Source organism: Podarcis cretensis (genome assembly GCF_951804945.1).
Source record: "Podarcis cretensis genome assembly, chromosome: 2".
Taxonomy (NCBI): Eukaryota; Metazoa; Chordata; class Lepidosauria; order Squamata; family Lacertidae; genus Podarcis; species Podarcis cretensis.
Window position 1 is genome coordinate 82,966,808 of NC_137171.1, and position 16,057 is coordinate 82,982,864.

A 16,057-nucleotide genomic window follows, 5' to 3' on the forward strand; every position below is an offset into this window, starting at 1 on the left:
TTAGTTCCCCCCATTCTGAATAACACGGAGATGTTTAACATTGAGACTTTCCCCCCAACTAACTGAAGCATGATGAGAAGTTTTCAAATCCATTTGGCATTTGTTTGTTTGAGGAAGACCAGTGCAGGACTGATGCTTGTCTTTGTGAATGACTTGAATCAATGCTAGTGTATGCTTTGCCATATGGTGTGTAAACTTGTACTGTGTTTTTGTTGGAATCTGTGTATCATCTACAAATGTTTTCTGTATAAACATTTTAAATGGTCATGTCTCTATAAACATGCTCACTTTAATCTTCAGATGCTTCTAGAATAATAATGTTGCCATCCAACTTTACTTTTTAAAACTTCTATCTGCCTGAAATCTCATATCAACTTTTAGGGATTGTGTGTGGTTATTCTTTGTGGATATAAACAACCACTTTGGCGACAAGTGGCAGATTCTCTCTTATGCTACTATTAACTTCGAAGTATTTATTGCAAAAATAATAATAATTCTGAAAATGGTTTTAAGTAAGCTAACTACTATAAATTCCTACCAGATACAAAGCAGTGTGCATGTTCTTTAAAATATGGATGCCTATATGCAATGGACATTGATAGAAATTGAGGACAAATTGACATTTGCCAGTATACGTTTTTAGGCTGCCAGCAAGAAATGTAAGAAAATTAACAATGTTGCATTCAGTGTTAGTACTGCTAAGAGTAAACTCAATGAAATTAATGAACATAAGTAACTAATGCCCATTAATTTCAGTGAGTCTTCTCTGAATGGAACATTGGATGCAACTCAAAAGTTCCTACAGTAACAATGTCCTCTTATACAGGAAAGCTCAGAAGTAAGCACCATTGAGTTAATGGGACTTCTAGGCAAATGTATATAAGGTTAAAACCCAAATGACCACATTTCATTCACATTTCTATAATTTATTGGTAAAGGGAACATTTGTCATGCCCCAGCGACTCAATTATTTCTGTCATTCAACAGAACATCTGAAGAATAACCAAGTGCCTTCAGTATAATCCATTTCCATGATTTATCAGTAATTGTCAACATTTATCAAACATATCTTCACTAGAACAATCTCTCTGTTGGTATTTGTTACCAAACTTTCTGTGGCATTTCTTATAGTAATGGCTGGAAGCATTCTAGAGTCATCTAAAGGTTAAAGAGAAAAACAGCAGAACTACAGCAACAGGTGGATGTGTTACTTTTAAAAATTATGACTACCATAAAAAGAGAAGAGATGTAGCTAGGACAGCAACTTGCTCACAAATTTTACACAGGCTTAACAGTATGGGGCAATCTTTCAACTTGTAACCATCTGTTATTTTGTGAAGTTCTGTGTGATGCTTTGGTCAGGCTATATAAACAGTTAACATTTGGTGCAGCGTAAGATGCAAGACAGACCTCATATCTACAAATGCATATGATTAACTGTACTACTTGAAATGAACACAAGGACATAAGAGTTAAATATTGCATGGGGAGTTTGTAAACAGAGCGAATGTCCGGTGTGCTGTTTCACACAGCTTCCTATGTGGAATGGCACTGATCCTTTGAAGGGGTTACTGTGGCACTTCTGAAACATAAGAATTGAATATGAGTTTTAGATCACTATGTAAGAAGAGACATGCTGTAATAAGATGTCCAAATAATTTGGTTTTTGGATGAGCCTTCCAGGCTTATGATGCCATCAATAAAACCCCAAATATTTAATTCAGAGAAGCAATTAGTTTACTCTGGGCTTTGAATCTGTGTATTTAGCCCTCCTGATTCCTAACCTATTCTGTTCCTCAAGCATAAGCTACTCCTGTGTAATAGCCCACTGGGGCATTGTTTTACTTGCTTTGTTGAAACAGCAGGCTTCAAGCTGTGTTATCTTATTCCTGTTGCGAGGTATTTAGTACTGAGCCTGTATGAAACAGGAGGGACTATATATTAGCCATAGTAATGAAAGAGAGTCAGCCTTGAAAAAATAATTTTGCTAAATTGAAAACATTGTTCCCCCCTGCCCGAAATGTTTTTAGAATATGCCTCTGTCATATAATCTTACTCCCTCTAAGTTTCCAGCAGCTTCTTTTCTCTTTGAGTCTTAACTTATTTGGGCAAGGCTTGCTGTCCTTTTATCTTGACACTATTCTGTTTCCAAAAAGCTAGACACATCATTTATCATTCGCTGCTTCATTTACTTTTTCCTACTTCAAGGTGCTGAATTACAAGGAAAAATTGGAAAATTTGCAACCCTGATATTGCCGTGGAAATGCATCAGCAATTTTTTTTAGCATTTTTATTAAAGTTATCTAAAAAGTTAAATTGAACCAAATGAAGTACAAAAGAACAATATAATGGTACAGTAGCTATTTATGGGTTGTTGTTTTTCTGGAGTGCTGCTTATTTTCTTTGCAGTGCATTTAAACTCTTTTTAAAGCTAATGCCTGTGTGCCTGGAGGAGCATCATGATCACACATGACCCACACCTAATTTCCAGATGTTGAGCATAACATCAGCATAGGTAGATCCCAATACATGTAGACTCTAATCACTGATCTGTATATCGCAAAACTGAATCATACTGGATCACATTATTCATGCCTATGAAGACTGGGTTCTACACATGTAGGCAGGCTGTAACTAAAAGTAAATCTGATTTATTTATTTTCGGGGGGGGGGAGAGCAGCTTTTTATTTTTCAGTTCTTATTATATTACATGCACAGCATCCTGAAGCCCCCCATGCTGGAGTGCCTGGTCTCTTGTGAGCCTGTAGAATTTGACTATTCTACTATGTTAAATGCTGAACTGGTCCTTTGAATAATTTTTTTTTTAAAAAAAATCTGGTGTTATAATAACCTCAAAAGGAGAGTCAGAATATAAAACCCAAAGTTCTATTTCTCAACAAAAAACCCACACTTCCTCCCCCTCCCTCCCAAAATCATTATCTCTTAAGAAGTTTCCTTCCATTTAAATTCTGTGCATATCATTTACAATTAGGAAATGTAGATGTCTCATGAAATGTAAAAATACCCCTTTGCAATAGCACTTAAAAAGAAATGGCAATGTGTTTACCTTTAAAAAATAAAGCAAATGGGAGTGGGAGAATCTGGACTTCGTTACTGGGTTTAATCTAATTATTCTTGCATTTCAAAGGACAAACACACACCCTTCTATTTGGAGTAGGAATGCTGCAGATCTTAAAAATAAATTCTATTATATACACACACACAAAGGAGGAGTTGGTATTAACATTGACAGAAACAAACGGTGGGTTGGGGACTTTTCGTATTAGAATTTCAGGCAAGACAACGTGCACTAACCTCGTGATATACACTTGTTGTAAAAGGCAGAACTTTTGGGCCAGTTCGCACAACATGATTTGCAGGCACAAATCTTGTAAATGATCTCTGGCCATATCCCTGAGAGCTGCACCGACATGTTGGCCAGGGGCTGGGGAGCTCCCTTCCCACACAATACATCACATACTGCCTGAGCACAGTGCTTGGAAGTCTTTGGGCAAGCCAAAGCAGGAGGCTGTCACCCTGTGTGGAGAGCATGTCTTCCAAGCGTAGTGTGAAATGTTTCTAGAGTTGGTCGTGTTAGAAGGGGAGCATTCGAAACCATTCTTTACAAATAAAACCAAGAACACAATCCTTTATGAATGAGGTTTGGGGATTGTCCCTCCATCTGCCTTTCGTCAATCCCTGCTTCTGCTGTGAACTGTGCCCTCTGTCCAAGAAATAGAAACTAATAATAATAATAATAATAATAATAATAATAATAATAATTCTATCTTGTGTAGAATTTGTAATATCCAGGCCAAAGGTATTCAGATTTCCCTTGCCTTGGTTTTCTTCTCTCTCTCTCTCTCTCTCTCTCTCTCTCTCTTTCTTTCTTTCTTTCTGCTTCTTGCTTGCTTCAAATCGCTTATCTGGGGGAACCATTTGCTTTCTCAGCCCATCCAGGAAAAGGGTTTCCCCAGAAACTGCACTCCCACTTTTTGGAGTTTTGAGCACTGGTGCTTGCTTACTGTTGGGTGGATGATGAAGATCAGACTAGAATTAGCTGATTCCACCTGACACTGGTTCTCACTCTTCCTACTGTTGGGCTTCTTGCTTTTCACCTCACCAGCTACCACTGTTGTCTCAGCTGGGGGGAAACAGCCCTTCCTCCAGTGGTAAATGGAAGGGTAAGAGACATCCATGGAACAAAGGGAGGTTTTTTTGATGGATTAGTTTGCACTCTCCACTAGCCTCCTGTCTCACCTCTGCCTTCCTTTTCTGTGTTGCCATACATATCCATCTATGTACCAAGTGTGAGGTTCAGGAAGAAGACTTGATCCCACCTTCCCACAGTTCTCTTATGCATGCCTAGAATTCTGGACCCTTACTTTATAAAACTTTGCACTTGGTTTGCTCTTCTACTTTATTATAATCCTGTCTAGAACTAGCTTATTAAACACCTTCAGCTATGTTGTACAATAACTCCTAGGAATAATAGAATTAATAAGCCAGGAATATATAGCAATGTCAAGGATGGCTAAATTTTATATTACATTAATCTTTGGGAAGAAATTCTCTGATTTGGTCACCAACTCATAGTTAACAAGTTCCATTAGGAAAAGTGACTCAGCTCTGCTCACCCATTTATGTAAAGAGAAACATTCAGAAAGCTTGATGCAATGTCTGGAAGACTTGCTCTGTTTTTTTAAATTTCAATTGCTTCTGCTTTGTGGCTTCCACTTCTTACATAATATGTTAATGTTTTCCCTAACATAACAATTAGACTTAAACTGGAACGTTTCAGGAAGGCAACCACGTTAACCTTATGGTATCTTAAAGACTAACAGATTTATGGTGCAATAGATAACTTACTGTGGACTAGAGACCACTTTTTTCAGATGCTTGAAGCATCTTCTGTTGACCAGGTATAAAGGATAGGAATGGAATGCCTCTTGAAATCAGTAGCAAAGTGTTGTGGAAGATGGACATATTACCTCACTGATTTTCTGAAAGTTTTTCTGCTTCCCTGGAAGCCATCGTATTCATAGTTGACATGGAGAAGCACGTCTCAGTTCCTGTCCTTAAAGGCCTAAGTTATCTTTGTCTGAGATAACTCAAGGGCATCTAAGGCTGCAGCCAACCTCTGGGGCTGGAGAACAGTGTGTCTTAATGGAGCGGCAGTCCTTCAGCTCATGCTGGCTGAGGTGGAAGACTGGAAGGAGGCAGGTATATCACTTCGCTAACCTGAAAACTGCCAGTAACACTTCTGCCCACTTACACATTGGGCTGGTGGAATGGAGAATTCTGTATAGGCAGCACTCCCCAAGCAGAGGCTGGCACAGCTAGGTGGAGGGACACCCTGCCTGATGCAAGGGGGATTCTGTTTGCAACATAAATAATCTACACCAGCCAGTGCTGGATTTATGTATAAGCTAAACAAGCTATAGCTTAGGGCCCCACTCTCTTGGGGCAGTGGAGTTAAAAGTATTTCACTATTAATATACTTCTTAATTGTATTTCAGTTCAACAATTACTTTGAGGAAATACATATTTTGTTAGGTGCAAATGGCTTTAGATACCTATTAGGTCCATAAATTACCCTATAGCATATATTCAACAAAAAACAGCGACAATTTGTTGTTGACAAAGGACAGCTGGACATATAAAGGGCCCCATTACCTTCAGTAGCTTAGGTCCTCATCAAACCTAAATCCGGCCCTGACACCCGCCTCCGCCAATCTGGTGCCCTCCAGATGTTGTTGGATGACAGTTCCCATAACCTTCTCTGCAGTATTATCTGTCCTGGCTGCTACTTCTGATTTCTTGCTCTTCTTCACTCTTTTTGTATGTTTGCCAGCTTCATTTCTATACACTAATCTCAAACTACCTTCCAACACTATAAGCCAGCCGGAAAGGCAATATAGTTCACTACATTTCTGTTTCCTATATTAACTAGGTTTCTTCTTCCTTCCCACTCTTAAGTTTCAGTTTCTTGAGTTTGTATTTTCCATGATATTTTGCATCCCTGGCAAGAACAACCTTTAAACAGAAAGTAACCATTTTATAACTTAAAAAGCAAATGCATAATGTCTGAACAGTTTCGTTCATGTTGGACATTCCTTTCACAATGTGCTTTCCAGTTCAAAAAATAGTGATATTTGGCAGCTGTAAAAACATTCAATCTGATGCATTAACCATTTAACATTTTGTCCTACTTCTCTGTTTATACAAATTATTAATAAATATGTTGTTTGAACCCATGGGACTCCTTTACTAACTACGTTAAGACTCTTGTCTTCAGAAGCTAGCTAATTTCCACTTGGTTTATTACCTTTTAAAAGTATTTTATTTTAGATTTAAACTTACACGTGCTTATGATTACATTATTTCACGATAACAGAATTCCTATGGATTCCAGTGGAACATACCAATTAAAGCATTTGTTTGTTTAGGCATTTGTTGACTGTCCAGGAACAACATTTCTTGGGTGGTTCACCACCTTCAAAGAGAAAACAACACCCTCCAGCTTCCATCATGTCTTGGCCTTGTTTTTTGCCTAATTATATCAAAGAGCCATTTAATAAAATGGCTATGAAAGAATTTCAAAAGTGAATAGTTGGATTCAGAATTAAGCGTACATAACAATGCTGGCGGCAGCAGACGTGCCTGCTTTCTCCTCTGCATTGCAGCCTCCTCAAAAATGGTCCATCAAGGTTTGGGGGACCCTGCTGAATGGATAGGCTGCAGCATGGGCAGATGGGTGATTCCCCCCCCCCCAATCAGGCAAAGGCAACCCCAGAGAGTGGGAGCTCTGCTTGTGAAATACACTTTTGCCCAGTTTTTCAGGATCCTTCCTTCACCCTCAGCCCTCCCCATGCCACAGTTCACCCTATTTCACAGGGAGGAGGTGTGGAGAAATCAGTTCCACCAGCCCCATTATAGATGCTTAATTCTGGAGTCAGCCAATAATTTCTATTCAATCCCTACCTGTCAATCAGGTGCTTTAGCTAAATATGCATTCTGCTAAATGTTTGGTGTTTTGCTCTTGACTTTCTAAAATACTTTGAGGTGTGGCGTTCTCTCAGTGGCAGTGGACTGCTTGAACAATTGTTTCTCCCTGGGGGAATGGCAGCGTGTTTTGAAAGCTCTTTGTATCTGTAAACTATCCATGCCAATATACATTTGTAAGATGGCAAAACTCTGCATCCACCAAAAGTGCTGTGCTCCAGGACACTGTGGGCACACACCTGAGTGCATAACCCACATGCTTCCTGGCATTACACCCTGGAAACCTCAGCCATACTGTCTGGACCCATTGTTGTGCTCCTACAAGTGATGTCTCTGTGGCTGGGAGGGAACATTTCAACATCCCCTGGCTAGAGGGGATTGAGGGATGTGTGGGAATTGTGTGGGAGGGAAGATCCAGAGAGAATTTTTTTTTTTAATTCCAAACATATGCTTGCCCCCAACCACAATTTAGTGCATGTGTGTGTGTGTGTGACTTAATTCTGTATATCCTGTCACCGTGTTAATCTGCCACTTAATGTGCTTTCTAAATAAATAGTATATTGAGTAGTAATCCATATAAAGCAATTCTTTATATGTGTACTTTGTTCATAAGAATACATGAAAGGCTATCGTATATTAACTATTAATGCCTCAACTCCCACTGACTGGCAAAACCACATGATACCAGCTTTACAGGTAAAAAACTTGGAGATATGAACTTTGAGATATGAGGAATCATATAAAGACTTAGTTTTATATTCTTCCAGGAACAGTTTCGCAAACAGTCAAAATTGTCCATCACAAATCTACCGGGGGTGGGGGAAAATATGTCCCCGTTTTTCTAGTCACAATCTTAATATGTGGTTGCCATATGTTTGGTGACAACATAGAATTTGATTGTTTCCCAATGCTGGGGCTGAATTTGGCCATGGGAAAGCAGGAGGTAGAAGACTGGCTCAGCCACCGAATAGCACTGTTTTTTCGCTAACAGGGAATTTGCCTGTCATCTGTGTTTGCATGAGCTATATGCAGTCTGTGAGCCAGGAGTTCACGGAGGTCAGCAGCATTGTCGTACATGATCTTTAACATAGCTGCAATGCATTGGAGATTGTGGAAATGACTATGGCTGAGAGCCATAAGCTCTCAACTCACTTCTTACCAAGCTGGCATGAAAGCCATGTAAGAAGCAGCCCAGTGGAGTGTAGGTATTAGCCCAAAGGCTACCGTCATCTACTACCATCAGAGTGTTCGTCCTGCAAAAAGTTGTGGACAATGCAGTAAATTGGATCCCACGAGAAGTGGAAATGTAAAGAAAATTAAGGGAGATTTGTCTGAATACAAAAATATTCAATACATATCCAACAGATGAGTAAAAGATTACAGTAATAGATTTCTCTTTCTTTAAATGAAAGATGATTTCAACCACACCTTCCGATAGGCACATGATTTGGACTGAGCCTCACTCAGATGCACTAAAAAGCAATGCAATGCAGGTTGCAATGGGCTCTTAAACATCATTTCCATTAATCAGAAGATAACTTCTTTGGATGCTTTCATAGCTATGATTTGATAATGGTCCCATCTCATATTGCTCTGTATTAATATCTCTTCTTATTTTTTAAATGTAGCTTGCAGACGATCAGGGATTGGTTTTGATGACCACTGTTGCCATGCCAGTATTTAGTAAGCAAAATGAGACTGTAAGTACTCACGCCATACACCAGCCATGTGCTACAAAATCAGCACAAATGTGAACGTCTTGATGAAGCTATGCATTTCTCGACTGTTGGTATCCTCTACCTTCTCCCCATAAATGTGTACTTGGTGTTAAAATAAATGCCATACAACATACTTAGCAGCAAAGAACTGAAAAGTAAACTTTCAGTGGTTCTTGAAATAAAACGCCTTGTCCCTTTTTAAGAAGAAGCACACATTAAAAATACAAATATCAAGGTTTTAAATACTGTTTAGCATAGTGGGGTGTTTTGGACATCAAATAGGATGCAATCCAGGTAAAGCTAAATTTTATTTATTTATGCTTGGAAGCTATTGGTTTCAATAGGATCTAAGCACCCCAATCTTTCCCTGAATTGTTCAGATTTGCCATGCTATTGTATTGGGCGCACCGCAGCCTACTGTTCAAGGTGGAATAGATCACAGGTAGGAAAAAGGTAACACGTGTGCACCTGTAACCAATATTACCATAGAAATTCCCTGAAACAACATGTGCACATGTTTGTGCATAAGATACTGTACATCTGTGCACACAGACACAAACATGTGTGCTTTTGCTGTCACTGTGGTTTTTCTGATTGGAGCAAATGTCTGTAATTATTCTTTTCTTAGACTAGTGCTAGTGTATATATCCATAAATATTTCTACTATATTTCTATAATAGGGATCTGGGGTTTTAAAAATCTATTTCCATTTTATATTTGCATTTACCTTGCCCTTCATATTTAATTCTTGCCTCCTGGGCTTCGCAAACTATTTGAAACAGAAGATAAATTGCATTTTTCTATGCCATATTTTGTCTGGATGGGGCTTCCTGAGTCAGAATGTTTAATTGAAAGCATCCTTATCAGCTGCAACTTTGCACACAACCTTTGATTTTATTTCTAGGGTAGGGGAAAGAAGACATCTATTGATTTTGTTTGTGTGCGTATTCAGCCAGATTAGCTGCAGCCACCCATAATACCTTGTCAAATAGTTGGAAGAATTAGCTAGTTATCGGCAGTGCTCAGTGCAGTTTTAATCCATATGGGAAATACTTATTGACTGAATTACTGTGCTCTAACTGTAATTGTTTGTTCCAACTAATCTGCATTTTTTCCAAACAATCTTTTAAAATAGAGATCGAAAGGCATTCTTTTGGGAGTTGTGGGCACAGATGTTCCAGTGAAAGAACTTCTAAAGACTATTCCAAAATACAAGGTAAATAACATTTTGATTACCAGTTCATTGTATTGAATTAGAAGTAAATTACATTTATATGCTACAAAATATCTATTGAATCTGGATATGCTTTTTGGCAAATGAGCAGCGTCTTCTGCAAGGGAAGGGTCTTTTCTTAATGTAACACACAACCATTGTGCAAGCAAAGAGAAGTGAAATCCAACTGTGTGGTTCTGTAGCGCAAGTTCTTGTGCAATCTCTTTCACAAGGCCTTGTACAACATTTGACAGGCATTGCTCCAAGTGTTGCACACCATTCCAAGATGTGTTCATGCTATAAATCATGGTACTGAGCCTTCTGTTATTTGCAGAATATTGTCAGTGCTATCATTTCTTCAATGGGTGTAGCTCTAGAGGGGGATCCAACCCATATTATTCAAACAAATTATTTATTGGGTGTGCTTCTTATGTATAATAAAGCCAGTCTAGGTAAGCTTTCTTCACAGATCATTCCCCCCAAAATGGAATCCCAGATCTCTTAATACCTTAGATATTACTCAGTAATGTACTATCCCTTTTTCAGAAATGGCTACATTTTCCAAATCCTTTAAAAAGAAGTGTGTTGTTGTTTTTAAGAAACCCTTCAAAACTTTGCTAAGCATATTCCTCAAGCTCCTGCATGATCATAATAATAACTTACAAGCCCCAGACCTCGCTTTCTGGAAACATCAATTTGCTGCACCACGTGGATGTAAGAGCGAAACAGAACCAAATCCTTTTAGTGCTGCTTCCGCTGTAGGGCACTGCCCAGTTGTGTGGCTACCACTGCTCAGGAACAACCAGTGCTGCCAGTGGAGCTTAGGAAGCAAAACCAGGCAGCAGACTGTAGGGAAAACTCTTAGGAAAGATACTTAAGTTTGCTATGAAGGAAGGTTAGTTGACAGGGCTGGGAAGGAATTTCGCACACATTCACAACTGGTGTGGGTCTTTGACCTTCCTCGTAGCAACATTTGTGTTCTGATGGTTGTTGTTCATTATTTTATATTTCACCACAACTCATTATTGCAGGTGGAGAGGCATTGGGTTGAATCCAGAGCAGGGATGAGCACCTCTCTTCCCTCTGGGAGATCCCCTTAAGGGATCCTGGGTGGTGCTTCAAGGCCTCAGGGAGGTAGCACACATACTGCATTCCAGGCTGTATGATAGGATCATGGTATTAGTGCACACAGTGGTTGGCCTGCAAGTCATGCAACTTCCACCAACAGCTGCCTGATAACTAGATGCCATCCCATGCCACACCAAAACTCAGTGAGCTGTAGCCAATAAAGTTGTGGCCTAATATAACCCACACAAGCCTATGTGTGGCTTTTCCTGTCCCACATTCCACACTACAGGCTGCACAATATATCACTGACTTCCTCTTGCTTAGCCAAGCTTCAAGAATGACATAAGATATTGGGCAAATGAGAATTTTAGATTCAAGTGGTTGCTATGCAACTAATGCACTCCTTTGCTTGTAAAACTATAAGCAAATATACAAGAGGACAATACAGCAACACCCACATGCGCACACACACACACACACACACACAGAGAGAGAGAGAGAGAGAGAGAGAGAGAGAGAGAGAGATATTAATTGTTGATTTAAGCAGTTCTTCATAGATTCCAAAAAAAGCTTGAGTTTCTCAAACACATTTTTTATCTTCTGTAAGATTTGTGGCTATCTATCTTACTGGAGTTAGAATTTGGGTATGCAATTACAATTATTGCCCAAGGTTCTGAATTAGCTACAAAGCAGTCTTGAGGAGAAATTCTCATATGTGATTTGGTATCTTCAAGGTTTGCTGAGGTGAATAGTAAGATCTAAGGCAGCACATTACTAGTTTGGGTTCAAACTGTAGCTAAATAAGGACAGGGCTTTGGCAGTAATAGTAAATTCTTGCATCACAATTTTAAGTCTACCAATGTACCTTGTGCAATATAGTTGATAATATATGTGCCAAAAAGTACAGTACCAGTTTCAAGTGCACTGGACTGGAGTCCCTTTTCATTGTCCTTAGCCATTTCCTTCAAAGCAATCTGTACCTGATTATGCACCACATTGTATTAGAAATGACCTCAGTTGATAATTTTCTGTGTGTGTGTGTGTGTCTGTGTGTGTGTGCAAGTACAAGTGCACACACGCGATGAGGGCTGTTCAAGGGCAGGTCAGCCGTCAACCTCTTTGTACCATCAAAGCTGTGGCTCTTGAATTATGCTGATTCCCTCTTCAACTATAGTCCCTCATGCCCCATAGCACACCATTTCCCTGACCTTCAAGAGCAGCTTTTCAGAGCCATGGGAGAAATGGGAAAGCGAGGGGATGGAGAGGAGAGAAAAGCCCTATTTTGTAAGCAGAAACCTGTTTATGCTTCGCTGGATCCATCCCACCATTTCCCTGGTGGTATATAAGATTGATCCTTACTTTAGAATGAACCTTATCTGAAGAGAGTGGCCTTTCATATAAAGTAATGTGACCTTTAAGCTAGAGAATGTCTTGAGAACAGTCACAATTGATTAAGAGATGATTTGGGCAATTTTAGAAATAAGTTGTATTATGCACTGCAAAACACACACACACCCAACCCAGCAGGTTTAAAACTATTTCCGTATTTGATCTGCCTTCCCAGCGGTAAAGCTGTGTTGTACAGAACATCTGCCAAAGCTATCAGCAGCGGGGTTTTTTCACTAGGGGACATTTTAATGACTAGACATCAGTGATTTGAAGATACATTTATTGCAATCAATGAGGGCAGTCAGCTGTGTAACAGAAGCATTGTCAAAAGGGGTAGGATTGCTATTGAAATAAGTGCAGTTCTAAATTTGATTATGCATGTACTTTCAGGCCTAATACAACACTACATTGCTCTCAGATTACTTCCAATATATCTCTGAGGTTTGAAAGTGGAAATTGTATGAGCCTCTGAATTAGAAATAGTCCTTTTTTATGCATATAGTATTATGTCCATCTATTATTATTTTTTTACTCTCTTGATCACAGACAGTAAGGTGCCTAGGTCCAATTACCAGAGTCTCCTATTGCCTTTCAGTACTGAAGTGGTTTAAACCAAATCAAGGTTTTTCCTTATCTTGAATAAGTTTAAAACAACAACTTCCATTTTCCATGGAAAATAAAGAGCAGCACATCTTCTGCACTTGCTAATTATGTTTTAGGTTCCTCCTTTCTGATAGATCATATTGCTCAGCTAACTTGGAGTAAAGGAAGCAGGGATGCTTCATTTTTCTCTTCCCTTCTGTAAAGCCAAAGTTCTGCTGCCAGTAGAACTGGAGAAGGGGTAACGTTTGCCCTGCCAAAACCCTGGGGTGTAAATGGTAAGCATCATAGCCCAAATCCAGGATATTTTAATTTAAAAATCTGAGGAGCCCTGAGCAGGCATATTTGAAACTCCTTCCCTCATTTTAATTTAGTAAGACAGCTGGATTTCTCGCAAAGCACAACAATTGAGATTTCACATTGAGCTCAGTCATAAGCTCTGTCAGTGACAGCTGTGCCAGTTTCTGGGAAGACTGTATTTGGGGGGCTTTCTCGTCCAAAGGAACCACAGAAACTAAAATAAACAAGACTTGCTTCCATATATTCTAAGGATGGTCGTGGAGATTGGGGGGCAACTAGAGCCTTCTTAAGCATCTTCTTGCAGTTTTTCCTGGCATGGGATTCTATAAGTGATAGGTGTCTACTTGTAACAGGGAAATCCATCATATAATAATTTTACTTTTACCTATTCCAACATATGTGTCTATTCAGGAGTAAGCCCCAATGAGTTCAGTAGGACTTACTCCCAGATGAGTGTGTATAGGGTAGTGGATTAGGTGAAGTCCAAGTTATACTGCTGGCTTAATAAATAAATAAATAAATAAAAAGGCAACGAGTGAAATACTAACATTTGACAATAGTGGGTTGCCATACTGATCAATATGTGTTTTAGTTTAAAGGGATGGGACCAAGAGAGAGAGGTGTGGCTAGAGGAGGAAAAGAAGGGGCCAAGAGCCCCACTGTGCCTAAGGAGCCCTGGAAGCCATCCCACAGCCACTACTGGCAGCACTAAATGTGTTAGGTTAATGTGTATATATCTGTTTATTTCCCCTAAAATACAGAAGAGAGTGAGAAAAGATGCATGCATGCAATGAGGTGGATATTGTAGCTCTGTTGTTTCCTGCAGGGATGTGGAACCTCAGGCCCGGGAGCCAAATTCAGTTCTCCAAGCCTCTCTGTCTGGCCCTTCAGTTTGTCCCCATGCCACACACCTCACCAGCCCCTCTTTGCATCCTCCCTGAGTGTCCTTGAATTCTGGTAATGCTCTTGCTGCCTGGACGGCAGATAGAGCAGGCTGTGAAAATGTGTCTAGAAAAAACCATCCTGAGATCTGTGGATTAAGGGCAGTATACAAATTCAATAATAAAAATAGTAGTAGGACAGTCGTACCTTGGATCCCGAAGGCCTTGCATGTAAAACGTTTTGGCTCCTGAACACCACCAACCCGGAAGTGAGTGTTCTGGTTTGCGAACACTGTTTGGAACCCGAAAGTCCGATGCGACTTCCACGGCTTCTGATTGGCTGCAGGAGCTTCCTGCAGCCAATCGGAAGCTGTGGCTTGGTTTCCGAACATTTTGGAAGTCGAACGGACTTCCGGAACGGATTCTGTTCAACTTCCGAGGTTCCACTGTAGTAGTAGTAGAATTTGCCTTTTATCTTTTGCTTCTAGCCTGCCCATCATTGTTACGTGACACCCCAAGAAGGTTGCCCAGAGCTCCCCACCCCTAATATACTGAAGTCCCCACAGCTATAGGGATTTTTTTTACTAGATGTTAAAGAAAAGGGACTTCACTTGAATTTGAGCAAAATGCTTTATTGCTAAAGGCTTATAACTGCCAAGTTTGAGGTGCACAATGCACCAGGAAATTTTCCTGAAAACCCACTACTGAAATGTATTTCTGTGCGGTTCACATTTTTTAGATGGGTCTTGTGCCAGAAGACTTCCTGACGGTTTGTGTTCCAAAAGTTTACCTGCTCTGTAGGCCCTATTTATTCAGGTTCTTTTCTTTCCTATATCCTTACAGTTAGGTATTCATGGATATGCATTCGCAGTCACGAACAATGGATACATTCTGACTCATCCAGAACTCAGGCCTCTGGTAAGATAAAAAATATGTTGACTGATTTTATACATGCCGAGATAGATATGTTTACATTTTCTTCTTCTTCTTAAGATATACAGAATTAAAGAGCAGAGTGTAATGGTTCACAAGGACGACTACTAAAAAGACTACTATTTAAACTTAAATACTGCAGACATTTTTCCCTCTAGAAGCTCCAATGCAAATAATAACATAAGCCTTTTGGTGATACAGAAATGCACAGGTTGTATGGTGAGAGACCCAAACCCCTGTAAGTGCAAGGCAAAGCCATAAATTGCTGCAATTATGTACACTTACATTAAAGTGGAATTCTGTGTTCCTAAGTAATAGCCCCTATTTGTCATGTTTAAGTGGACTAAAATTTCTAAAACTGTGTGGATATTGTATGCAAGCTCCTTCTCTTCTTTATCTTCACTTGAAGGATTATTCCCCCAATTACTCTTTTTTAAAAAAGTGAAAATTCATTTCCATTACCCTTTTTGCCTTCTTTTAATTAACCAAAGTCAGAAAGAAGTTTGATGTGCCTGTTATATAAAAGTTTATTGAATGATAGCATAGGCTGTAGCTTCATTTTTTTGGTTTTATAGGAACACTTTAAGAGTTTCATCACCATTGAATCTAACTAAAGGAGTGGCATTAGTGAATTCACTATAATATAATATAATATGGATGCCATTTCTCAGGTAGGCACTTAATGTAATTATCAGAATTCAACAATATATAAGCAGAAAGCAGCAATATATCTCAGAGGGGTATTTGCATATTTAAAAAATCAGGATTATTGTACATAAGGATTGATGGAGTCATAATTGGAGCTTTCACAAACATTTATCCCTCTAACGTTTGGATTAGGCATTACACTTGGTTAATATTTACATTTGAGTGGTTTTGATGAGAAGATGAAATGAAATTGTCAGAACACCAACGTTTTCCTGGCTGTTCCTCCTTCCACCCCCAAGAAG

General features: G+C 39.4%; 1 protein-coding gene across 2 annotated transcripts in view; it reads left to right on the top strand.

Annotated features, from left to right (window-relative positions):
- The window catches only part of CACNA2D3 (calcium voltage-gated channel auxiliary subunit alpha2delta 3), a 494,630-nt gene that overhangs the window by 344,715 nt on the left and 133,858 nt on the right, over window positions 1–16,057 (top strand). For both annotated transcript variants that reach the window (XM_079964982.1, XM_079964983.1), the window contains 3 exons: window positions 8,634–8,705; window positions 9,859–9,939; window positions 15,018–15,092. In XM_079964982.1, the coding sequence (XP_079821108.1) occupies window positions 8,634–8,705; window positions 9,859–9,939; window positions 15,018–15,092 (228 nt within the window). The remainder of the gene's footprint in view (window positions 1–8,633; window positions 8,706–9,858; window positions 9,940–15,017; window positions 15,093–16,057) is intronic.